The following is a 27,470-nucleotide window of genomic DNA, read 5'->3' on the forward strand; positions in this document are numbered from 1 at the left end:
TTTGACTTAAAGCTACCTCTTTTTATTTTGCAGGATACACCCACTGCAGTGTCACTTGGGTTGCGAATGGAGGAAATGATTTTTAATTTGGCTGATATGCATCTATTCTTCAATGATTTAGAGGTAAGAAGAAGCTTTATATGAACAAAATAAATCCATCATAGAATGTCAAGTCAGAATCTCGAAATACCTGCTTATTCATAATTGCCCAGCAAGGTAGTTTCAGAAATACCTGTCAATTACAACACGATCTTTCAAAATGAGATTATTTCTGTTCAGCTTCTCCATAGTGCACATTTTTAAACTGATTTTCTTCTCATTTCTCCTGCAAAAAGTGTCATCTTGATAAAGCCTCATAGACAGTGACCGTGCTCCAATATCTTTTTTTTAAGTGTCAGTCTCTCACAAGTAAACATGAATAAGAATAACGAAAAGGAAGTCAATCTACGTTGGTGGGTTGGTGAGGCAATAAGTATAGTGGAGAAATTAGTCCTGAGCCGCAGGGTAATGCAGATAGTTTTGTATTCTCTGCACCAGCCAGACTTCAATTCGGTTGAGTGTCATGGGTCTGATTATTGGACGGGATCTTTGGAAGGTGTTCAATGTGCTGAGGTCCAACACTCTCTGTGTCTCATGCTGTTTTTGAGTAATATCTGCATATTCGCATTGGATCTTGCCAGGCTTGGTAATGCTGGCTGATCTCTTGCCTTTCTTGTTCCCTGAAATGCTGCAACAAGTTGTGAAACCTCCACAACTGTATCAGCTGAGGTCAGAGCAGGGCACAGTCAAATCAAGGACTCGTCTGATCTGGGGCACCAGGTGGCACATTTACCCATTGACCTGCATTCACTTGCAATGAATCACTGCATTAGTTCTGCAGCTGTGTTGATGGGTTTGGTTATTTATACTGTGTGTTTGTGTGAATTAAATGCCATTGACTTAATTAAATGGACTGGATGGGTCTACTTTGATCAGAAGTTTATGTTCCTTTGGACATATTTTACTGTTCAAATAACATCAGACATGTATATACAAAAAGGCACAGGTAATCCAAACTCATTTCCTGTCCATAATTTTTTGAGGAATTTCCTCACTAAGTAACATGATAATCCTCACCTTTACTGCACAATGCATATCTGATAGTATCCAACCGCAATAAAATGACCCAAGAATGCTAGTCCTTAATGTTCCTCATCCCGATTCTTGAACATAAATGGATGTTTGTTTAGCAAGCTTTTGCTCTATCAGATAAGTGTAGATTCTTGAATTTTTTCAGGCAACATATTTAATAAAGTTCTATTTCAGCCAGATATAAAGAAGAAATATTTTTGACATTCTGAGCTATTTTAAGGAACAACTGTGTTTGCTTTGATCAGCGCAGCAAAAGTCTATTTGCATAGAGGGCATTAAGGTTAAAATGGTTAAGAGAGATTTGGGGCGCTCACTTTGTAATCCTAAGCGAAGACAAAATGAGGGATATGAGGGTCAGGGAATGGGAGAGCCCACAACACCCATCTGTACCCCAACCCCACCGGAAGAAAAGTTGGCAGCAAACTGACAGCCCAACAAGAAGCCTTAAAGAGCATGATGGGATAAATTGAAGCAGAGTGGGACTTCGGCCCCTCACCAGGAGGAAGTCCTGCCCTCTGGAGCTGCTGATACATCTGATTGTCCAGCAGCTCTAGTAGCACCAGAACTCCTCAGGTCTGACCACTGCAGGTACTGCAAGCTGGACTAGGAGACTGAGTAAAAAAAAACCCTAGAGGGTGGTAATTTGGGCAGAGGGTTCTGTTGGCTCTTTTGAGAGATGGGAGGTGGAGTAGGTTCTAAAGTACATGTGATTAGGAAGGAAGTTTACTATCTAATTGGGGGGGGGGGGGGAAATGACCCATAGATAGCTCTCCTTTCTTTCCCATCGCTTTAAACACTTTCTACCAGAACAATTTCAATGCCCACCCATCATCTGTGATATGGGGATGAGTTTTGGGGGGTATAGGATGGTGATGAGCTAGCCAAGCTCATCACCACTGCCTCTGTCCACTGAAAGCCCAGTTGGTGAGCACATGTAATATTCAGCTCCTAGAGGGTTGTGATGGCAAGTTACGTCACAGACTTTGAGGACACTGTTTTATCAAATAAAATATCTCTGTTGGAGCAACTAGTGCCACATTCCCTCATGGAGTGTGTGATGCTCACTTTTCAAAAATCTTATGTGCTTCTTAGCACAGGTTGTTCTGTTTTATAATTGTACAGCCTTTTCACTTATTCTATAATTGTAGGGAGCCTGGAGTTTATTGTTAAATGATTGCATATCAGTAGTATTTGGGCAGCTGGAGTTATAGAGTCATAGAATCATACAGCATGGTTACAGACCTTTGTTAAGTACATATAGGGGTTAGACCTTCAGTAAGACTGAAGAAAAAATGTAATTAACACAAGAACACAGAACAATAATTGCTGTGGGTATTGGGAGAAGATATGTCTGACATGGTCCCTTCAGTCAAATTATTAGGAACTCCATTTGCTAATGACAAATCTGTATAGGCTTGGTGCAGTGAAGAGGAAAATACATATGTTTAAGCTGAGAACAGAAGTGGCAATGTGTCAGAGCGGCCAAACCTAATTACATGGGAGAAAAGACAGAGGGAAGGAAGAGAAAATCAGATGCAGGAGTTTAATTGCCTCCCAAGCAGCATTCAAGCCTCCTTTGCTAAATACTTCTATGTGCTTTTGTAAACGTGGTCAATGCTTACATAAAGGGATTTAGTGTGATTGAAAGGCAACCTTTTCAGTGCAGAGCTGACAATCCCGTTCACTTAGAGTTTAACTCATAGATGGTTATTTGCAGGAGACACAGGTTAATTTCAAAGCCACCTGTTAAGTCTGCTGCAGCAAGAGCATGCGTAGGGCAATGAGAGAGCAGAGGTGCCTCAGCAAGAGAGCCATCCGCTTTTCATCAAGTACGTTTGACATGCCGGGTTCAGACACATTCAGGAGACAAGAACCATTTTTCTCTGCCTTGAGCCCATACAGTCTTTAGAAAATGCTGCAATCAAGTGGTGAAATAGGTGGCCAATCCTCTTGTGTTTATCTGCACCTGAATAGTTTGGTACATGATCATTCCCTATGGCTTCGCTGACATCTACCCTAGATATGGATGCATCATAAAAGCAGAGTTACAAAAGCTTACAGCACAAAAGCTGCCATTCGATCCATCAAGTTCTCTGTCCTCAGCCGTAAAATCACAGAATGGTGACAGCACCACTGGCTCACCATGATTGTGTCGGTCTCTTGAAGGAGCAGTTCACCTCATGCACTGCCCTAATTACCCCCTGCAGCCCTGCAAAGTTTTCCTTTTCTGATAGCGATCCGATCCACTTTTGCAAACCCGAATCAAACGTGCCTTGTCCGTCACTGTCAGGCAGTGTATTCCAGGTCCGAACCAATCATTGCAGGAAGACGTTTTGCATCATGTTACCATTGCTTCTTCTGCCAACTGCCATAAAACGGTGCACATTGGTTCTCAATTCATCCACCAGTGGGAACAGTTTCTCGCTATCTGCTCCATCATGACCCATGGTTTTGAACACAGCTGGCAAATCTCCTCTCAATCTTTCATTCTTGAAAGAGAACAGTACCAATATTTCCGATCTTTCCATGTAACTGAAGTTAATTTAATCCCATGTTAACTTCTACTTTAATAAAAATTACACACAAATTGATGTCAGATGACTGCACATTTTCACTGTTGTGCCAGCTACAAATAGTGGACTGGCCCAAATAAAGATCTGTTGCTATTGCTTCCTAAGTTGTTATTTAAATATTTCCAGACCCAAAGTGACAGGCCAATATTATTGATAAACAATGTTATCTTCTGAAAGTAAAAAAAAATGGTTTTGCTGCCCAGAACCAGTTGCTGATTGCAAGTAGTCACAGTAACGAGGTTGCGTTTGTTACTGTACATCTGCCAGGCCACCCATGCCTTGGCTTTATTGAAGGCCAAATGAAGGAAGTTAACGGGAATTAAACTGAGCAGTTTCAATAAGTGATAGCTGATCCAGAAAACTGGTTGAACATTTCCCCCACCCAGGAATGAGAAATAGTGTCTCAGTCACTCACATTTCCTCCGATATTGAAGCATAAACTCTCAGTTTGCATTAGAAAAAATTCCTACATTATTGCAGTCCTGCGCCAAACCTGGATAGCCAGGACTGCAAAAGATATATTCTCAAATGATTCGTTAAAATAAAAGCTACAAACTGATTCCTTTGCGTTGAGTTACAAAGCAAGTAGGCAAAGATTGGTCTGCTAAATATGATAGATTCACACACACACACATATACACTCTCCTTCACACTCACAACCCCCACCCCAGACAGACAGACAGACACACACACACACAGTCTCACGCATGCACACACACAGGCACTCCTATACACAGACACGCACACGGACATTCACACACACTCCGACAGACACTCACACTCTCACACTCACACATGCATCCTCTCACAGACTTAGACCACTTTACACTCACACACACATATACACTCTCTCACAGACACTCACAAACCCCCACCCCAGACAGGCAGACAGACACACATGCACCCATACATAAGTACGTTTGTGGGGTGAATTTTGTACTTGCAGAATTACATTGTACTTTGCTCAAAAGCTGCATAAATCAATCTAAGACTCTGTTACCTCATTTTTTTAGATTAGAATCAGTCTAAACATTATGGTGTAGATAACAGAACACAGTGGCTAACACCTTCAACATTTTATCTGGGCTGACATCAATTGTTACAGTTAATCTAAGAATGTAACTTTTAAAAAATGTTTTGTGATTTACATATGAAAGAAGTGAAACTGTCATGGTCATTCTAACAGATGAGAGACTTAACAAACAATCAAGGTATTTTTCAATGTATAATTTCACTTACATCACACTGTAAACCTTTGCTACAAATTCTGTGTCTTGCAGTTGTGTACTCCACAACCACTTGTGTTATGCTTTCCTTTATTGGTCAGGGTATTGAATAGTAAAAAATGAGGTCTGCAGATGCTGGAGATCACAGCTGCAAATGTGTTGCTGGTCAAAGCACAGCAGGTTAGGCAGCATCTCAGGAATAGAGAATTCGACGTTTCGAGCATAAGCCCTTCATCAGGAATAAGAGAGAGAGAGACAAGCAGGCTGAGATAAAAGGTAGGGAGGAGGGACTAGGGGGAGGGGCGATGGAGGTGGGATAGGTGGAAGGAGGTCAAGGTGAGGGTGATAGGCCGGAGTGGGGTGGGGGCGGAGAGGTCAGGAAGAGGATTGCAGGTTAGGAGGGCGGTGCTGAGTTGAGGGAACCGACTGAGACAAGGTGGGGGGAGGGGAAATGAGGAAGCTGGAGAAATCTGAATTCATACCTTGTGGTTGGAGGGTTCCCAGGCGGAAGATGAGGCGCTCCTCCTCCAGCCGTCGTGTAGTTGTGTTCTGCCGGTGGAGGAGTCCAAGGACCTGCATGTCCTCGGTGGAGTGGGAGGGGGAGTTAAAGTGTTGAGCACACAAGTTGGGAGGTCAGGGAGGAATTGCAGCTGTACAGGACATTGGTTAGGCCTCTGTTGGAATATTTCATGCAATTCTGGTCTCCTTCCTATTGAAAAGATGTTGTGAACCTTGAAAGGGTTCAGAAAAGATTTACAAGGATGTTGCCAGGGTTGGAGGATTTGAGCTATAGGGAGAGATTGAATAGGCTAGGGCTGTCTTCCCTGGAGCATCAGAGGCTGAGGGGGGACCTTATAGAGGTTTATAAAATCATGAGGGGCATGGATAGGAAAAATAGACAAAATCTTTTCTCTGGGATGGGGGGAGTCCAGAACTAGATTTAGGGTGAGAGGGGAAAGATATAAAAGGGACCTAAGGGGCAACGTTTTCATGCAAATGGTGGTACGTGTATGGAATGAGCTGCCAGAGGATGTGGTGGAGGCTAGTACAATTGCACCATTTAAAAGGCATCTAGATGGGTATATGAATAGGAAGGGTTTGGAGGGATATGGGCCGGGTGCTGGCAGGTGGGACTAGATTGGGTTGGAATATCTGGTTGGCGTGGGCGAGTTGGACCAAAGGGTCTGTTTCCGTGCTGTACATCTCTATGACTCTATGACTCTAAGGAGCAGCGCTCCGAAAGCTAGTGCTTACAATTAAACCTGTTGGACCATAACCTGGTGTTGTGTGATTTTTAGCTTTTTAGGTTTATGTGTCTAACTTCAGTTTTTGATTACAAAAATTTATATGTTCAGAACATTTCGCCTAACCCACTACAATGTCTCTTTCACTTCACAATGTCAGTAATGGTTAGTGTCAAAGTCTGTCATCAAGAATTCATTTGATAAAATGATGTGCAACGTATTTTGTACTCATTCATCGAAATTGGGTGTTGCTGGCCAGAACAGAATTTATTTCCCATCCTGAATTGCCCAGAAAACAGTTAAGACTCAACCACATTGCTGTGGGTTTGGAGTCATATGTAGGCCAGAACGGCATAAGAATGGCAGGTTTCCTTCCATATAAGGATGTTGGTGAACGAAATGGGTTTGTACAACAATCAACAGTGGTTACGTGGTTATCATTAGGCCAATTTTTTTCTTAAGGCAGAAGTGGGTACTGCAGATGCTGGGGATTAGAGTCAAGACTAGAGTGGTGCTAGCAGGTCAGGCAGTATCCAAGGAGCAGGAAAATCGACGTTTTGGGCAAAAGACAGGAAGACCATTCACTTGCCTTTCCTCCTGCTTGATTAAATGCTTCTCCATACCATCAATTTGACCATGGAGTCAGGCATTAAATGCTTCCCAGTGAGTTGGAAAAGCCACGACAGGTGGTGTTCAATATGGGAAAGGGTGAAAATCACACTAAATTATTATGGTGCTATTTGACCCATTTTACTCATTCCTGCTGAAGGGCTTTTGTCCAAAACGTTGATTTTCCTGATGTTCAGTTGCTGCCTGACCTGCTGTACCTTTCCAGCACCACTCTAATCTTGACAGTTTATTCTTAAGTCCAGATTTTTATTGAATTCTGATTTCACCATCTGTTGTAATGAGATTTGAACCCATACCTCCCTGGTTTCCAATGACATTGTTACTATACCACCACTTTGGCCCACCCTCCCTCCTAATTTCACTACATTTACATATGATTTGGATGAATATCTTTAGAGCTGCCAGTCTAAGTTTGCTGATAACAATCAATGAGCAGAAAATTACAAAGGAATATCAAAGGTCAACGGGACCTTATTGCTCAGCAGCACCACCAAGGAGGCAGTGGCTGCTTCAGGTAATACACCCAAGACTCAGGATCATAAAGGAACTCTGGCTACAGGTTTGGATAGCAGGAGGAGATTGGAAGCAGACTTTGTGAGGGATGGGTGTTGTTCAACAGTGTGGGCAAGGAATGGCTCTCCGTGGATACCAAGTCCCTTGATCCGATATTAGTAGCCTTTGAATGAAGGACTACCTCTTGAAACCAGAGCTGAAAATGTGTTGCTGGAAAAGCTCAGCAGGTCAGGCAGCATCCAAGGAGCAGGAGAATTGACGTTTTGGGCATGAGCCCTTCTTCAGGAATCATTCCTGAAGAAGGGCTCATGCCCGAAACATCGATTCTCCTGCTCCTTGGATGCTGCCTGACCTGCTGCGCTTTTCCAGCAACACATTTTCAGCTCTGATCTCCAGCATCTGCAGTCCTCACTTTCTACCTCTTGAAACCATTCAAGCAACCTTGTCAATGTTTGCATTTCAGGCTTCAGGCTTTCTGTATGCCAAGTACCCTATGTGTTGCTGGGAGAATGGCCCTCTCAGTGGGCTGAGGTCTCTTAATTGCCCACCTGAGTATCTTAATCAGCAGCAGGACAGGAAGACCATTCACTTGCCTTTCCACCTGCCTGATTAAATGCTCCTCCATGCCATCAATTCAACTGTAGGATCAGGCATTAAATACGGTCCAGTGAGTGGGAAATGCTGTGACAGGTGGTGTTCAATGTGGGAAAGGGTGAAAATTACACTAAATTATTATGGTGCTATTTGACCCATCTTACCTGCACCAGCTCTGTTGTCAGTACTGATAGTGAAGAAGTCGTTTGTTATGCTTTCCTTTATTGGTCAGAGTATTGAGTACAGAGTTGGGAGGTCATGCTGAGGCTGGACAGGACATTGGTTAGGCCACTGTTGAAATATTTCAATTCTGGTCTCCTTCCTATCAGAAGGATGTTGTAAGGCTTGGCGGGGTTCGAGGTGGCACATTTGCAGGGATGTTGGTGGAGTTGGGGGGTTTAAGATGTGGGTGGGCTGAAGTTGTTTTCCCTGGAGCATTGGAGGCTGAGGGGTGACCTAGTACAGGTTTGTGAAGTCTTGAGGGGCATGAATGGGTTGAGTAGACAGGGTCTTATCCCTGGGTTGGGGGTGTCCGGAAGTGGAGGGCATAGGTTTGGGATGGGAGGAGAGGAATATAAAAGAGACCCAAGGGGCAACGTTTTCATGCAGAGATGGTTCATGTGGAATGCGCTGCCAGAGGAAGTAGTGGAGGCTGGTACAATTGCAACATTTAAAAGGCATCTGGATGAGTATATGATTAGGAAGGGTTTGGAGAGATATGGGCCAGGTGCTGGCAGGTGGGACTAGATTGGGGTGGAATATCTGGTCGGCATGGGTGAGTTGGACCGAAGGGTCTGCTTTCGTGCTGTACATCTCCATGGCTCTATGACTCTGATCTCCTGCTTTTTCCCCATATCTGTGAGTACTACTACTGTCCAAAAAATAACTATTCAACGACTTCTTGAAAGCCTCAAGTTGAACCTGTATCCAACAGATTTCCAGGCAATGTATCCCACACTCTATTCACTGTGTGAAAAAGTTTTTTCTTACATCCCCCTTGCTTCTTTTGCATATCACTTTTAATCTGTTGTCTCTTGTTCTATTTTTCTATTATGAGTCGAAACAGGTTCTCTCTATCTACTCTGTCCAACACAATCATGACTTTGAAAATGTCAATTAGATCTTCTCTCTGCCTTCTTCTCTCCAAGGAGTAAAGTCCCACTTTCTTCAATCTATCTTCATAGTTGAAGTTTCTCATCCCTGGAACCACTCCTGTAAATCGCTTCTGCACACGTTCTGAAATGCATTCACATCTTTTCTATAATGCGGCATCCACAGCTGTACACATTACTCCATCTGAGGTCCAACAAGTGTCTTCCACTTTGGACCCACAGAAGGTAGATCAGGGTATATTTGAAATTGTGAGAAGCTAGGAACTGTGGATAAGCAGTGAGATTTGGAGGTCCAAGTACTGCAATCATTAAAAGCTAGTCGATATGAGTTAAAATTAATTAAATAGACAAATGGAATGATGGCCATTAATTCAAGACGACAGGAATGTAAAAAGTTCAAAGCCAAATTACAGCTGTGCAGTGCTGCGGTGAGACCCTACATGGATTGGAAATATACAGCATAGGTATCACACTGAATGCATGCGATGCAGACTCAACAGGGTCTGAAAGAGTTAAATTATTAGATTAGATTAGATTAGATTACTTACAGTGTGGAAACAGGCCCTTCGGCCTAACAAGTCCACACCGACCCGCCGAAGCGCGACCCACCCAGACCCATTCCCCTACATTTACCCCTTCACCTAACACTATGGGCAACTTAACCTGGCCAATTCACCTGACCTTCACATTTTTGGATTATGGGAGGAAACTGGAGTACCCAGAGGAAACCCACGCAGACACGGGGAGAATGTGCAAACTCCACACAGACAGTCGCCTGAGGCGGGAATTATGTATCTCCTTCGGTATAAATGGTTCAGGGATAATCTAATTGAGGTGTTTATTTATGATGGGTGAATTATTTTATGAGAGAGACTATTTTCATTGGTGGCAGTCCGGAACAAGAGTGCATAACTTTTGAAAATAGTGTGAAGACATTCAGAGTGATGGCATAAAATATTTCTTTCTGCAAAGTATGCGAAAATTCTGCAACATTTTCTTCCAGAAATCTGTTGAGGGGATGGGAGATCAATTGAACATTTCAGTACTGAGGTCGGTATATATATTTGTTAGGTAAGAGCATGAGAGGTAACAAAACCAATGCAAGTAGTAGACATTACGATGCTGCTTAACCATGGTTTAATTAAATGATGGACTAAGTTCAAGGAGCTGAATGTCCTACTCCTGTTTATATGATGCACGATACAGTGAAGTACAGAATTAATTCTGCCATGCGATTGTTACTTTTCAGTTATTTCAGCACTGCAGTTAACATTTTGATTACCAATAAGCTCAGAACAATGAGTGTGTTGGGTAGAGTCAATCACACTTTGAAGAATCATAGAAGCCTTACAGTGCAGGTACAGCTCATTCAGCCCGTTGCGTCTGCACTGACCCTCCAAAGCATATCCCACCCTCTCCCCCATCTTGTTCCTTACCATAGCTATTCCTCCCTAGCCTGCACAACCCTGGACATCACAGGGCATTTAGCATGGCCAATCCACCTAACCTGAACATCTCCTGACTTCAGATGTATAGATTTAACTGGGGAACGTTAAAGCAAGTTCAGCAACTGCATTTCCATCAGGGAGCCACATTGACGGGACAATACTGTAACGTGCTGAACTTACTCTAATCCTATTCAATGAGGTGGGGCTCATACCATGTGGGAAGAACCAGTTAGGTCATCATCTTCTTCAGTATCCTGCTCAAAGACAGGTCCAGTAATTATTCACTGCAATACAGCATAGCGGCATGACATTTTTTATTGACTGGTGAGGTGAGGATACAGGCTCAGAGCTTAACTCAGTTGGAACAGGAGTCAAACTCCAAACCTCCATGCTGTTGGCATTAAACTGATGCACATTCTCATCGTCTAGCCAACTGAGGTAAGTCCCTCCCCCTCTCCCCAGTAGGTCGTATGCTGTACATTTCCACAGATACAGACATATTAAATCATAAGTCATGTGAAAAGGTCATTCAAACCATTTAGATCAGACCAATGTAAGTTTTGGAAAGATCTGCTTCTGCAATTTTCTGTATTCAAAAGAAATAGTGACTCTGTAGCCAACGCCTTCACTATATTTATTGAAGGATGGGGACCGAAGTTGATATCCATGTTTCTTATATTTCACCTGCATGCTAAAGCTTTATGACATAAAGTTGCACAAGCTTTAAGACAAAAAGAGCGAGCAGAAAAATGTTTCAAAAAGTAGCAATAAAGTAGTCCTACTTGCCAGTCTGAACTAGTGTCTCGGTCAATTTCTGTACAAGTCACTTAGTCAGTAATCCGATAGTGGCTGCTGATGGGTTCTGAGGTAGTGTCTCAGTTAATTTCATGGTATTTCATTAAGTCAGTAATGTGATAGCTACCAGTGTTGCACGTTCCTGTACTGAACAATCAGTGAAAAAAAAAGTAGAAAATGGAAAACACAGACCCCAAGCAAATACCAAACTGCTTAGGCAGTTTGAACTGTGCCTTAGTTAGGAGCTGGGTAGGCAGTGCAGCCTATCACACACGGTTAATCCACAACATCCATAGATTCAACTGGGCACTGGTCTCCACATAGAAAGGGTATCTTGTGCTCAAAAATCAGTCACAAATTTTGGAAATGGGATATAAAAATACCAGAGTTGTGAATGTGCAGCAGGTTGATTGCCTGTTTAATTTTAAATGAAATTGTGGTTGGGGTCCAAACTCAATGGAGAATTTGGGCTATTTTTGGTCCATAGATGCAGATTAATCTCTTATATAGTTGTGACATTTATTTGCTTTTAATTTAAAAATATCTTTATTTCTTGACAGGTAAAATTTTCTAAAAAACATTATCAGTTCAGATAGGATCATCCCATGAATTCAGTTGTTCAATATGCAAATAAAATCTTGCCTACTGCAAGACTTTGTTTAAAGTCTAATAGATCTCTGAACAATTCTATAACTTTCACTGTGTGTACACAAATGCCATTGCAGCTTTTAAAATACTAAGTTGAAGCCTGCTTTTCAATGGAGTTACTTTGGGTAAGGGGGAGGGGGCTGAGGGTCTCATGTGAATGGTTGTATTTGTTGATGACTCAGTTCTTTGATTTACAGTGTTTGGCTTTTGATTGGGGGAAATGTAAATTTCCATCCCGCTGCAATTTCTGTAAATGGGATAACAGGGCTCGGGCTTCTAAATATTGAGTTAACAACCAGTGGGGTCTTCGAGACTGATGGGAAAGGAATAACGCTCCTCTCCATCAAAACTATGGGGCAGCAATGGCATTGTGGTAATGTTATCTGACTAATAATCCAGATACCCCAAGATAATGTCTTGGGATTATGGGTTCAAATCTCACCATAACAGATGGTGAAATTTGAATTCATTAAAATATATCCCAAAATATTGCATTAAAAAGCGATCAACATGTTACCATTATCGATTGTGTAGGAACCCCTCTGGTTTACTTATGTCCCTTTATGTAAAAATCTGTCATCTTTGCCTGGTTTGGCCTGCAATTGATGCAGATCCACAGTATGTGGTTGATTCTTAACTGCCCTGCAGGATTATGGATGGGTTTTTAATGCTGGCCCAGCCAGAATTACACCCTCAGATAAAGAAATTTAAAAAAGACTAGCCAGTTCTCCTGGAAGGCAATTGAGAGGCAGGAGAATGTCCTGCAAAAGTGAGCTTGCTGCAGAATCAACCTAAGGCTCAATCTGTTGACTGTAAAAGTATCAAAGACATTGTCTTTCTCACTCTGCCAAGCATGGGAGAGAAGACAAGGACAATTAAAAAGTTCAGACGTGGATGTGGCTGTAACCTTCTGTCATTTGAAATGACCGGGCATAGATTTTTTTGAAAGATGTTTTTCCAAATGTAGCTGTGGCCTTAGAGAGAGAGGCATAAAGCAGTGTTTCTCCCCCAAGAAGGAAGGAGGACAAGGGAAGAATTGGTAACTATATCCCCGTGGGTATCTCTCACCTATGTCTTCATAATTAAACATTGTATTATGGGTGTGGTGCATACTTGTCCATCTGGCCAATGAATGATGCATAATATAGGTCAACAAAAGAGGAATAAAGCATTATGGAGGATTCATTAAAGAAATTCAAGATTAAAGTGGAATTCAAGATTTGTAGAACATGGTTTTCTATTTAAATTCTCCAAGATAAATTATTTTTGAACTATTTATTTTAATCTGCCACAATCAAAAATTGCATCAAAATCAACTAATCTTGATCTACGTTAAGAGACTTGCTTTCTGCAAAAGCTTTCCTTATCAATAGCTACAAAAATGGCAGACTTTGCAACAGAATTCCTATGGGAATAATTAGAGTATATAATAATAATCCTTTGGGATTTTTGTTACAGTACTTAAATGGAAATGCAGAAAATGCACCCAGAACCTCCATGACTGTAAAGAATAAGGTAGATTTTTGAGTTAAAGAAGTACATTGTTAAACAACCAGTGTCCACCTACTATTCATGTGGTTTTATCTTCCCATCTTAATATAAAATCCTTCCAACCTGCCTTACAGAAAAAAAGGTGCAGGATAAGAAGCTAGTTATATAAAGTTGGCAGAACCTCTCTCTACATCAGGCCAAATTTGAAGCAATTGCCTCACAAAGAAAATCTTTAGGAATCATATTTCCACTGAAATCATGCTCAGCCATTTAAAGGGGCACTATACCTGCCAGCTGTGTAGACAGCAGTCTGCACAATATAGTGGGTGATGTACTTATGTCATTAAATATTTTTTTCTGCACAACACAAAACCCTAGAACTTTGGAAAGGAAGATCTTGTTTTGTAAGAAATACACAGATAACCTTTGAAGGAAAGGAATTGCAAGGATTGCAAATAACAAAATTTAGTTGAATTGTTTCTGAAGTTCTCTTGTCACTTCCTTTACACACTCTGACTAACACAAATTTCCTATTGTGTTAGCAACCTGTGTTGACATAGCTCATTTAATTAAATAATCCAAAGCACTTTACAGAAGTATGACACCAAGCCACACATGAAAATCATAATTTAGATGATCAAAAGCTTAATCAAAAAGACAAGTGTTAAGAAGTGGGTGTCTTAAAGGAGGAAAGTAAGGTTGGCAGCTGGATAGCTGAAGACAAGGCTGCCAGTGGTGGAACAATTAAAATCAGGCATGCTAAAGAGACCAGAATTGTAGGGACATAAATATCTTAGAGAGCTGGACGAAATTACCATGAGGAAGGCCAAGGCTGCAGTGTTTAGAATGCAGAAATAAAACCTCTTTCACACTTATCAATATAATTTCGTAAGAAAACGTAGCACTTAAGCTGAGTTTTCAGCATATAATGGAATAGCAGCAGTGTTTGAACTAGTTATATATGTTCTGTAAAACAAAATTCAATCTGATTTTAAAGACTGTCTCCTGCAGCTCATGTTCCTCATTTGGAAAAGATGGTTTTCATGATACCTGCTACAAATGTCCTTTCCTCTAATTTCTGGTTATGGCCATGGTGATGCTTGGGTGGTACCTATTGAAATCTGGATTTCTTTATCTGTCAAATCAAATAAGAATGCCCAGTGAATCCCTCCACCACCTCTGCCACAATTCCCAACAAACAGTCCTTTCCAAAGGCTGCATAGCTTAGGCACACTCTATTTCTCCTCATTATGCAACTCTGTGATAATAAATTTTTAACTGATTTTCTCTCTGCCCTATCTGATTCAAACCAATCACTGCAATGATCTGGTGTCTCAGCTGATTACCATATTCCAAGTGGCAAGTACAGCTTGATTTCTGTGTGCTTACTTTACTGTTCAGGAAATATATTCTATCCTTCTGTTGGATTTTGTAATGATGTCAGGACATTGAAAATGGTCTGTTTACAATTACTCTGTCTAACAGAATTCCATTTATTCATTTGTGCATCAAATATTTGGCCTATTTATAATATGTGTCACTGCTTTGTTTAATTTGTTGTATATCTTCTTAAATGTGTGTTTGATGTAAATCCATTTGCTAACACTTTGTTGCATTCTGTAAATCCATTGCTTGGTTTCTTGTGTCATATGCAATCAGCTTTAATGTCTGGTTCATTCACAAAGGAATGCAATGGAAAGTATTCTGCACTTAGGTCCTCACATTCCCATATTTAACAAATGCAATATTTGCCCTCACCTGAAATCTCTGCTGGGGTCCTCATCGTTTCCTGTTTGAATTGCTACTCTTGCTGCTCTTTATCCATGTGGAAGAATGCAAGATACAAATCACAGAAAAAAATAAAATTAGCAGTGCAAGAATCTCCCAAGGTTCTTGTCGAAATAACTGACCCAATTACAAACGTTCAAGAAGAAGTTTAATAGCTATTTTGATATGCACCAAACATAAACGAACATAGGTTCATAATTTCAGGAACTCAGTCCAATATTTGCGTCAGGCACAAGATTTCCTTAAGATGTAGGAATCCCCATAGAGACTGTTCCGGAAAAAGTGGAATGAATACCAACTGGGATGATTTCTGGGCTGTGATCCAAGAATTACAAAATGGACTGAAAGAATTCAGGGTTTTTATCTTCAACAAAGAAACAAAACTAAGGGTTTGGAAGGGATAGAGGACAAGTGTTTAAATTGCTGAAGAACTGTTCCAGAATAAATTAACAAGTTCTTTGTACTTCCCATGGAGCATAAAACAAGAGGACATGACCACAGGAGCTGGAAGAAAAGGCCTAACATGGAATTGCCATAACCTCTTCCTTCAGAGGATGAGGAAATGGGCAGAGCTACTATCATAATCTTCAATAATTTAAAAGACAGTGGGGCTCCTTTTCCTCCAGTTTGTTTTGAGGGACTGTGGATTCCCTGGGCACAAAACACAGGATACAGGGAAAGAGACCTGTTATTCTGGGAGTCCAGCCCAATTCCTGCCTCCTGCACATGGAAAGAATGAAGAAGAGTGGGAGTTTTAAAGAGGACTGTTTTGTGCGAAGGATGAAGTAAATAGTACACCTTCTCCACATACGACTGACTTATTAAAAAATAGTACAGCTGGAGATTAGGTGAATGTGAAGGCAACTTCTACAAATGCTAACTTTAACCATTTTGCATTGGAGTTTACTGGAACACTGCAACAAACCTGGACAGAAATGTTAACATGCCAGCAAAATGCTGTATTGACCTGGCAAGTGTCTGGAAGGTCAGAGTAATTTTTATGGACAGAGCAGAGGTATTCCGCAAAGCAGTGACCTGGTCTGTGTTTGGTCACTTCCAGATCTCTTCAGTTTGGAAGAAGTGTAATGCAATTCTTGGGCAGCAAGGTGGCTCAGTGGTTAGCACTGCTGCCTCACAGAGCCCAGGACTCGGATTTAATTCCAGCTATGGGAACTATCCGTGTGGAGTTTGCACATTCTCCTTGTGTCTGTGTGGATTTCAGCCAGGTGTCGTGGTTTCCCCCCACTGTCCAAAGATGTATGGGTCAGGTGAACTGGCTATGCTAAATTGCCCTGTAGTAAGGTCAGTTCTGCTATAACTTCAAAAGTTCCTGCAGTAGCTCTGTTTTCTTGCAATCCCTTGTTATAAGAAAATTGCATAATAGCAGCATCATTTAAACTAATGGGGCCAGAATCGCATTATAATCAATACAGGCTTTAAAACTTTGTGCTTTAGAAACAATGTCCCCAATTCATCAATTGTGTTATAGCAAATTCGTGTTGGTGAATCATGTGTAATAGCAGACTGACCTGTATCCGGGGATGTACAGGTTAGATGGATTAGTCTTGGTAAATGCGGGGTGAGGAGCTGAGTCTGGGTGGGGCACTCTTCAGAGTGTCGGCGCTGAATAACCTCTTTCATATTGTTGGGCTTCTATGACTCAAAATGTTAATTCTGTTTCTCTCCATGCAGTTGTTGTCGGACTTGCTGAGTTTCTCCAGTAACTCCTGTTCTTTGTTTAATATCACTTTATGTGGCTCAATGTCTTATTTTATTTGATAGCATTTGTAAAGTGGCTTAGAATATTTTATTGTGTTGAACATGCTATAGAAATGCATTTTGCTGTCCTTCTTGGTCATGGAGGTTTTGTGTCTGGAAGATGCCATCAAAGTAACATCAAGGAGTTCCTGCAGTTTATCTGATCAATTCAAATAATGGAATTGGACAATATTATTTTGATTAACAGATCGTCTACTTGGATTGCAACTTAGTGGTTAGCTGAGAGTGAAATGTCAGTACATGGTAGGAGAATACGTGGTAAACTAGAATGGAAGTGTTAGGTTGGTCTTAGAACATGGACGCTTTGTAGTTAAAAGCCAAGTGCCTCACAGTGATAACTACTAATTTATGCTGTTCAATGTGAAAACATTGAATCAACTATTTGAAAATTAGAGATCTTCAAAGAAATGGGATATTTTGTTCAGTCCTTTTGTATTATAAATATGAAAAAACATTGCAAGAACAATGATAGAATGACATTATAATATAATAGGATACAATATCCTTTATTGTCACATATTCATGAAGATAGCCCTCCATTCTACCTTTATACTGATAAAGTTAGGAGATATGACTTCTAATGTCAGAACATCAGTCCAACTGTTGAGAGATTCAAACTCCCTGCTATTCCTTGTTGGCAGGCAATCATTCTTGAGTGGATTTGGCTGAGACTCGAGCACATTTATTCTGCTGAACAAATGTATATATAATGATTTTGCATAATAAATCATTAACATTTGTCCATTGCATGTAATAGCAAAACTATGCAGCGCTAAACAATTGCACATGCAGTTTCAGAAGAGCTTGTGCGTATTGAACCGTGTTGATCACAGCAGTGAAAATTACTCTGTACTGAAAAGATAGTGCAACCCTCAACTGGGATGTCTAAACTTGAAAAATTGGTCTCACACTCTAATTTGCCCGATTGATAATTTTCATTGTTGTTTGGCTAGATCGGTGTCAGTGAGGACTGATGAGTAACACACGCGGGGGTCTACTCTCAGACACATCTGAAACAATCAGTGCAGCAAAGTAGTAACTTTGTAAAGTTTATGGAGACACCTGCTGGCTAGTATGCATTGCAATGATTATCAATGATCATTCTTATTCAAAGGAATGGTTGCCTTGGAGATAATTGTGATAGGTTAGAAATACAAAAATAACTCATCGTGACGGACCATTAAGGAACATATGATGGAGCAGTTTGATTTATTTTCATGCATTTTGAAAACATGAGCTCAACACAGCTGTGGTAGAAAGCTTTGATTAGGACTCATGGATGTATTTAGAAACATCGTACCAAGTATTCTCCGCATTTTAACCCATTGTAATAGCTTTGAATTCCTCATTGCTCTATCTCAAAATCAAGGGACATTAAAGATTTGAAATTTGCCATTGTGGTGCAGTGTCTATGCTGCTGAGTTTTTTTTTCTATGATTAACCAATTCTCAAAATCAATGAATTACTGTTGTATGATTTATGTAGTTGCAGTTATTTTACAGACATGAATGAAAAGTCACTTCCTTGTTTCTGCAGGGATCAGGTTTAGGGTAAACCAGCTCTGTTTGAAAAGAATGTTTGTTCCTTTATGGAATGATGGCTCAGTGTGTTAGAACACTCTCTTTCACCTTTGAGACCTGTATTTGAATGCAGTTGAGACTGAAAGGATTAAAGTTTCTCCCCTCTACAGGTCTTAAGGAAAATGAGTCAGGGCTTGTCAGTGAAGGTGGAGGTACAAATATATGGTGTAACATGTTCTATATCCCCCACCAAAGTGGCAGGCTGAAGGAGGAACTGGGGAAAAGAGTGAACAACAAACTGATGCGAAGGAATGAACTTCTAAAGCTGGAGTTAAGGCTAAAAGAGAACACATGCATATATGTGTATCAGTGTGTAGGAAACTGGTGGCTGTGGAACCCCTAAGGCAAACGTTTTAAGACTTTTTAAGAGGTTGGGTTGCAGGCGTGATAAGTCCACATAATAATTGCTAATTCTTTTTGTTGAACATGCCTAACCACAATGGCAGCAGGACATCAGTCAGTAAAAGTCGCACTACAATTAGTTTCAAATGGGACTAATTTTGTAACAATTTATTTTGATCAGAGCAGAAGGAGCCTCTGCTGCTTTGGTGCCTTGAGAAATATAAAGTGTGCAGTTACTTCCAGGGGGATTGTGTGGTAGTCACATTAACAAGAGAAAGTGAATAAGCAGCAGCCAGAGGTGGGCTTGGTGTCAGATGGGAATCATCACATATGTAACACGGAATTGGCTGTCTCACCCAGGAGCAGTGCATACACAGCCAGATTGCTGAGTGAAACACAACAATCACCATGTGCTGACTGCCAAACAGTTGATCGATACCTTGTGAATGTCTCTACCATCTGCTGTTGTCCCATTTTGAGGTGAGATGGGGATTGTAGGTTCTAGGACTTCTGTTGGGAAGAAAACACATATTTTGGCCCATGTTCCACCAAAGTCTACTGTTGGTGATAGTAGAATTTAGTGCCATAATTTAAGAAGGGAATTCTGAGATTAAGAATTCATTTGAAAAGAGATCCTGCAACCAAAATATTTGAAAACTATTGCTGAACAGCCAAGTGACAAATGATCTGGAAATAGCTGTTACTGACACAGTGCAGAAAGTCGATGTGTTCTTTTATTCAGTGCTGAGATCTCTCAGTCTGATTCATACATTATTTAATACACAAAATAGATTGTTTAGTCATCAGTCATGAGAATAACGAACATTTTCAATGTTGTAATGCTGTATTTGTAACTAATTTCCTGTTTCAAATTTGAAACACAACATTATGTCATTATTTATTTCTGTTTTGTTTCTATTGTTCCTGCTTTCCTTGTCCATAGTTAATATTACTTGTTTCTGATGGGGCTGTCCTTGCAGCTCATGTTTTGATCCTCAGGCAATACAGGGAGTAAATGAGGAGCTTTTGCTACCTCCTTCCCAACCCCCGTATCTCCCTTTGCAGCTTCACCTGCTAAATCAGCTGAAGTGCTGAAAGATTGAATCTTAGAGGTGAGCTGAGACTTTCTGCTCTTGACATCAAAGCAACATTTGACCAAGTATGGCAGCAATGAACTCCAGCAAAATTGAAGACAAGGAAATTTGCAGAAAACTCTCTAACGTTTCCTGTCATAGGCAGTACGAATGAGCATTTGAACATAGAGCAGTGTAGAGCATTTGGCCCTTGAGCACATATAATAAGATCATGGCTGTTTCCTGACTGTAACCTTAAATATACACATAGCCATCTAACCAAGATAGCCTCCCATCTCCTTGCTTACTAAGAATCTATCCATATCTATATTTAAAATATTCAAAGACTCTGCTTCCACCACCTTTTGAGGATGAGAGTTCCGAAGGCTCACAACCCTCTGTGAGAAAGCATTTCTTATTTCTGTCTTAAATAGACAACCTCTTGTTTTTAATCAGTGATCAACATTTCCTCTAAACTGTGCAGCCACTGGGAGGTTTTGTACACCCAAGCCACACACAGCATTGATTTCTGTTTCCAACGTACCTTGCAGTCCTGTGCAGCAGAAAAATGACATGAGAGGGAATGTTGATAGTAACTGCTAGTTCTAGATTCTCCTACAAGAGGAAATGCACTTTCCATAATCACTTTGTCAAGACCCCTCAGGATCTTAAATGTTTCAATCAAATGGTCTTTTACGCTTCTGAACTCAGGCAAATATACAAGTCCAGAGTCGAAGAATGTGGTGATGGAAAAGAACAGCTGGTCAGACAGCATCTGAGGAGCTGTCCTTGGCTGCTGCCTGACTGGCTGTGCTTTTCTAGCACCACACTCTTCGACTCTGATCTCCAGCATCTGCAGTCCTCACTTTTTCCTAGTTGAATAGACAAGTCCAGCCTGTCAACCTTTCTCCTAAGACAGCCCATCAATCCAGGTATTGGTTAGGTAAACCTTTGCTGAATTGTTTTCAAGTGGTAGTAAAAAGTGAGGTCTGCAGATGCTGGAGATCAGAGCTGAAAATGTGTTGCTGGTTAAAGCACAGCAGGTTAGGCAGCATCCAAAGAACAGGAAATTCGACGTTTCGGGCCAGAGCCCTTCATCAGGCTTCCTGATGAAGGGCTCTGGCCCGAAACGTCGAATTTCCTGTTCCTTGGATGCTGCCTAACCTGCTGTGCTTTAACCAGCAACACATTTTCAGCTGAATTGTTTTCAATGCAGTAACATCCTCCTGACCAGTACTGTATAAGGTATTCCAAATGTGGTCTCACCAGTGCTCTGTATACCTGATGCATAATCTCCCTTGTTTCGTATTTAGTTTCCCTCGCACTTTACAAAAACATTCTATTAGCTTTTTTTAATTGCTTGCTATCCATGCAGTGTAGCCGTTTGTAATTAATATGCTAGGACATTCAGGTTACCCAAAGCTCTGCAATCTGCGTTTTGATAATATGCTGTTTTATTCTTCCTGCCAAAATGGCAAATTCACATTTTCCACATTTTACTCCATTTGCTAGATCTTTGCCCACTTATCCATCTGTTTTTTGTAGCTTCCTTTTCACAGCTTGCCTTCCTACCTACCTTCATGCCATCAGTGAATTTGGAAATCATACCATCCATCCCTTCCTCAAGACATTTCTATAAATTGTAAGCATTGGAATTCCAATCACCAATCATTGTGGCATAGCGCTCTTTGCATCTTGACAATCTGAAAAACACACATTTTTGCCTAATCTCTGCTACCACTAACTAACCTTTCTTCTGCCCCATGCAAGTATATACTACCCTGTACACCATAGAACATAGAACATAGAAGGATACAGCGCAGTACAGGCCCTTCGGCCCTCGATGTTGCGCCGACCGAATCCTACCTAACCTATACTAGCCCAATAACTTCCAAATGCCTATCCAATGCCCGCTTAAATGACCATAAAGAAGGAGAGTTCACCACCATCTGTTTTTAATTTTCCACAATTACCTTTGATGAGGCACTTTATAAATACCTTCTGATAATCTAAGCACAATACAATATAAGCACATATGATCTTCTCAAAGAACTCTGATAGGTTGGTTAAACATGATTTCCCATTCAAAAAACATTTCTGATTGCCTTGAATTTATTAAGTGTTCTGCTATAAGTTCTTTAATAGTAGTTTTGAACATTTGCCTTATGACAGATGTTAAACCAGCTGCCCTATAGTTTCCTATTTCCCATCATTCTCTTTTTTTTGAACAAAGGAGTTACATTCACTATCTTCTAATCTGGTGGGACCTTCCCCGAGTTTCAAGAATGCTGGAAATTTAAACCCAATGCATCAACAATCTCACAAGCCGCTTTTTTTAAGATCCTAAGATAAATTCCACATGTCAGCTTGCAGTTTCAATAATCCGATAAAAGAAGATGGCTGTGGCTGCTGGTCTCAGGCCCAACACATCACTGCAGCAGTTGCTCAGAGAAGTGTTTGATCCCCAGTCATTTCCAGCTCCTTCATAAATAACTTAGCCTCCATCATAAGGTCATGATGCTGTTCTCTGATGATTGCGCAACGTTCAGTACCATTTGTCACTCCTGAGACACTGAAGCAGACGGTGTCCATTCACAACAAGACTTAGGTAATATTCAGGCTTGAGCTAAGTCACAAGTAACATTTACATCACACATGTGCCAGACAGTGACTATCTCTGACAAAAGAAAATTTCACCAATTTCCCAAGACATTGCTGAATCCCCCGTTATCAATGTCCAAAAGGAGAACTGGACCATCCACATCATCAGAGGCTGGGAGTACTGATGCAAGCTGCTCACATCTTGACTTCCCAAAGTCTGTCTACCATCAAGAAGGCACAAGTCAAGACTCTGATGTTATAGTCTGCATTTGCCTGCTGAATTCAGTTCCAAAAACACAAAACAAATTCAGTACCATTCAGAAGCAAGGAGCTAGTTTAATCGGAATCCTTACCATCAACCTGGACATTGACTCTCTCCATCATCAATACACAGTAGCAGCAGTGTGCAGAGTAAAGAAGATTTACTGCAGCAACTCACTAACACTACTTTGACAGTACTGTCCAAACCAGTGATCCCGATCCTCTACATGTATAAGGGTGGCAGATGGATGAGAATGCCATCACCTGCGATTTCTCCTCCAAGCCACACACCATTCTACTTGGAACTATATTGCCATTCCTTCATTGTCACTGGATCAAAATCCTAGAACTCCCTCCCAAAGGATATTGCAGGTGTATCTGCAACACATGGCCTGCATTCATTCAAGAAAGCACCACTGTCCCTTCAAGGGCAATTAGGAATTGCCTTGCTGGTGTGGCCCACAGCATATGTCAAAATAAAAGAAAGGTTCAGATTTGGAAGTCTCTCGGCATTTACATATTTACTTTAAAAGTGAACAACTTCTGGCAAAACTTTTTCACATAATCGAGATTAAAGTGAAACCAGTAATGTAGCTCCTTGCTACTGAATGAAGTTCAGTTGTGAATGACAATTGGTGTCACTTCCATTTGAACACTGTTTTATTTTACTGCAATGCATACTAAACTGCATCACTGAGCTAGAATGTACTTTGCAGCTTTCAAAGTCTCTGTGCAGTTAGAACTAAATGAACATCTGCAAAAGGAATTTACTGAAACTTCTCCTGATTCAAAGCGATAAATTGGAAAAACACAGAACTTGACAGAACCACTAAACATTTCCTCATTAGCTGTATTTTCCTACAATATTCTTTGGTTAAAACCTGTGATCTCACTTGTGGAATGCTAAAATCCAACCTGGGTTTTCAACTTTAACCTCAACACCATAAGAGAGTACAGCTAAATAAGACAGAATGTAGATTCTGGTAGAAGGTTAGAGGTTAAAATCATTTTTCTGGCGTTTGATACAACATCCGATGCCATATTTTCATCTCCAGCTGATTCAGGAAGTGTTCTTGACCTGGGAAAGTGCTCCACTGCAGATTGCTTGGTGACTAGAATATTCGGTGTACTCCAGTTTGTTTAAACTCTTAGAGTTTATATTTTAATTGTGTTCCGCAGGAGTGTGACCAGGTTCATATCGACGATGTATCTTCAGATGATAATGGGCAGGATTTGAGGTAAGGTCCTCATTGAAAATAAGCTCAGCGTGAATCCTTTTATTTTGCAGAATGTCAGCTGTGTACTAATTAAAGAAACTAATGTCACTAACAGTCTTCCTCTCTCCACCCACACAGCACATATAACTTTGCAACAGATGGCTTCCAAACAGCAGCAGTTGGTGGAAACCTTTGTATAGGTTCTGGTGTGCATGGGGGAGTAGACTGGATGAGAAAATTAGCATTCCGCTATCGTCGAGTAAAAGAAATGTACAACACCTACAAAAACAATGTTGGGGGTAAGTATTTTCAATTTAAGTACGCTAAAAGATTTCATATCTTAATATCATGGCACACAAATTTTGATGCCAATCATCTCACAAACAAATCCACTGGAGACAGATTCAGTAGGAGCTCTTTAAGTTGTATCAAATTTGACAGATGTTGCCCGCAAGATTTAAATGCTTCTTGCCTGTCCCCAATGAGAAATCACACTCAGAGAGAATATGCAAAATGCAATTTTAAAAAGAAAAATATGGGAAGAACATGGGATGCCAAGCTATTTATGGATTAATTCCACAAATGAATCATCTAACCTTTTGGATGAGTTAAGTGAATATAGCAATTCATCACATGAATGACAGTATGGATATCCAACCTCACACAATGTTGCCAAAATGTATAATGGTTATCTATTGTGTTTTTTCCTGGCTAGTTTTGACTATGGAACTGTGCAATAACAAGTTGCTACCAAAATCAGTAACTCTGCATTGAACCATGGATCTGTGTCATTGCATAGGTTTAATTGGAACACCCAAGAGGGAAGGGTGGCTGCAGCTGAGAGCTGACATGGAAGCCTTAACTGACCTGTGGCTGACACATGCACTGAAAGCACTCAGTCTAATTAACTCTAGGTAAGTAACCTGTCAGTCACTGGCACCTCTTAACTGGTAATATGTTGTGATGGAAACCAGTAGATTAGCCTCTGGAGTCCTGCAAATTGCTTTTCTATGTCCTGTCTACAACGTCATCCTGTTTTTTCACCTAATAGCACCATTCAATATTGTGAGATTAATATAGATAGCAGGAATAGTATTAGTATGTGCTCATTTTCCAATCTGCACTGTACCAACTACTCTCGGGTGGGATGAGAGTGAGGATATTGCCATTGGCCTAAGTATCTCTGAGCTGGAGAGTTGAATGATCAGCCTAAGATTTCAACTCCTGATTTTGATCAGAAGTCCCTGATGGTAAGTGGTGTCAGTAGTCAAATAGACTGCCAGAGTTCACTATCAAATAAAGCCATCATATGTGAAATTGCCACTTGAGCAGCATTCTATGACCAGACCATTAATTTGGGAAGACTCAAAAAGGCGAACAATGGAGAGAACAAATTTCAGATTGTAGTTATGAATGCTGCTTGCTTTGAAGGTTTTAACTTTTTTTTATCAGCTTGGGTATTGCTAACAAAGACATTCCTAATTATCCTTGAGAAGGTGTTGGTGATCTGCCTTTGTAAACTGCTATAGCTCTACACAGTGTTGTTATGGAGGGAACTCCAGGGTTATGGCCCAGTGCTGATGAAGGATTGATATTATTTCTCCAGGTTAGGATGAGGTATGACTTAGTGAGAAACTTAAAGGTGCTGCCTTCCCATGTGCTTACTTCCTTGATCATTCTAAATGTGACTTTGGAAAATGATGCTGAAGAAGCTAAGACAGAGTATCTTTCAGCTGGTATTCAGTGCAACCACATTGCACCATTTTATGATGGTGGGTGGGTTTCATTCAAGGATATTGAGATTATCCTGGGTAGTTATGCTGAGGTCAGTATGACAAATTGCTCAAGTACAGTGAAGCGCCAGTATCAGAAAGTGAGACAGTCTAGGCAGTGTTCTCCAGAAAAACATTTCTCAGATAGTAGCTGTGTAAAAAACATGAGTTGATTGATTTATTTTACAGGTCAAATTGTGTGAATATTCTTGTTACAACAACACAGCTGATACCAGCCCTCTCAAAGGTACTGTTATATGGACTGGGCACAGTCTTCCCAATAGAAAATATTTACAGCGCTACAAAAACAGGTAATTACACATTAATGTAATGACTTTATGAAATGTATTTATTCAACATTAAAGTAGCTAATCACTTTTTGATTTACATCATGTGTGAAAACAATGATCAGATAAAGGTAGTCAGAGATAGGATTTGTCAAATTGCAAATTTGCCTGTAGAACTTGCATAATTAACACTGATAGATAATTGAACTTGAACGACAAAGGCTTATACCAAATAGCTGAATATAAATTGTTAGCTTGAGGAGCAAGAAAGAAAGGGTTCAGACTAATTGTATGAATGATCCTAAAGGTCCCTTTTGGCCTAATTTCATTCTGACTTTATCAAGGGTGCCCTTCTCTTCGTCATATTGCTCAAGAGACTCAATCAATATGTATGAGTTACCTTGATATAAAATGCACGTTCATGCCCGTTTCTGAGCACTGTTCCACAAGTACTATACAGAGCTGAAAGCCATCTTTAAAAATCAAAATGAAATTTATGAGCAAACACTTTGCAAAGTTAATGTTGCTGCTCACCAAGATTAGAGGGCTATCAATTGAACTGTTATATTTTATTTAGGGAAGGAAAGCTGCTTTGAAAGAATAATTCAAAGGTTTGGAAGAAAAGCAGTCTACATCGTAGTGGGAGATGGAGTTGAAGAAGAACAAGCAGCAAAAAAGGTAAGCCTCAGCTACTGATCTTAATCGAATTCCTAATAGATTAAATTTACTAGGTATCCACGTAATATGGTTAACTCTCCTCAGAGTGAAAATATTTCTGAAAAATAATTTGTTCCTTGCATTCTTTATGGCTTTTGCACTCATTAAATAGGTGACCTCTAGGCCCTTATATGGAGCAAATAATTCTTTTCACCATTCCTCTTTGGGAAGAATTTTAACTGACAACTTCCCATTTCTTGCCTGACAGCCAGCCTGCAGACAGAAGGCAATTTGTTTCTTGGATATCCTTCCAGCTGTTTTACATAAAGCAGACATGGTATTAAGCATGCAAATTATCCTACACCGGTTGTGGAACTCAAGCGACAGTGTTAATGAACATGCGAACAGAGGATGCACTGTTCTTGCCAGTGCCAGTTACAGGAGGTGTTGAGCAGACTAAAGGAATTTCTCTGAAGGCTTTTTGGGAAAAGATAAGCTTATGCTTCCTTTTATGAAACCCTTAAAAATCATCTGGCACATTCAGCTCCTCCCCTCCAAGAGGTCCTACCTTTCAGTCAGCTCCAAATGATAACTGAAGCTGAAAAAGGTTTGAGGCTGTCTGTTTGCAGTCTTGACTATCACAGAGGCAACATTAGGTTTCATGCTCAATTTGGGGTCAATGTGTAATCTGCTGTGGGTCCAACAACT

General features: G+C 40.6%; 1 protein-coding gene across 1 annotated transcript in view; it reads left to right on the plus strand.

The window, feature by feature from the left end:
- The window catches only part of LOC132822978 (eyes absent homolog 1-like), a 259,480-nt gene that overhangs the window by 220,749 nt on the left and 11,261 nt on the right, over positions 1-27,470 (plus strand). The window contains exons 11-16 of the mRNA XM_060836459.1: positions 34-123; positions 24,009-24,067; positions 24,185-24,345; positions 24,846-24,960; positions 26,008-26,129; positions 26,683-26,783. Of these exons, the coding sequence (XP_060692442.1) occupies positions 34-123; positions 24,009-24,067; positions 24,185-24,345; positions 24,846-24,960; positions 26,008-26,129; positions 26,683-26,783 (648 nt within the window). The remainder of the gene's footprint in view (positions 1-33; positions 124-24,008; positions 24,068-24,184; positions 24,346-24,845; positions 24,961-26,007; positions 26,130-26,682; positions 26,784-27,470) is intronic.

This window comes from Hemiscyllium ocellatum, chromosome 15 (assembly GCF_020745735.1).
Source record: "Hemiscyllium ocellatum isolate sHemOce1 chromosome 15, sHemOce1.pat.X.cur, whole genome shotgun sequence".
Taxonomy (NCBI): domain Eukaryota; kingdom Metazoa; phylum Chordata; class Chondrichthyes; order Orectolobiformes; family Hemiscylliidae; genus Hemiscyllium; species Hemiscyllium ocellatum.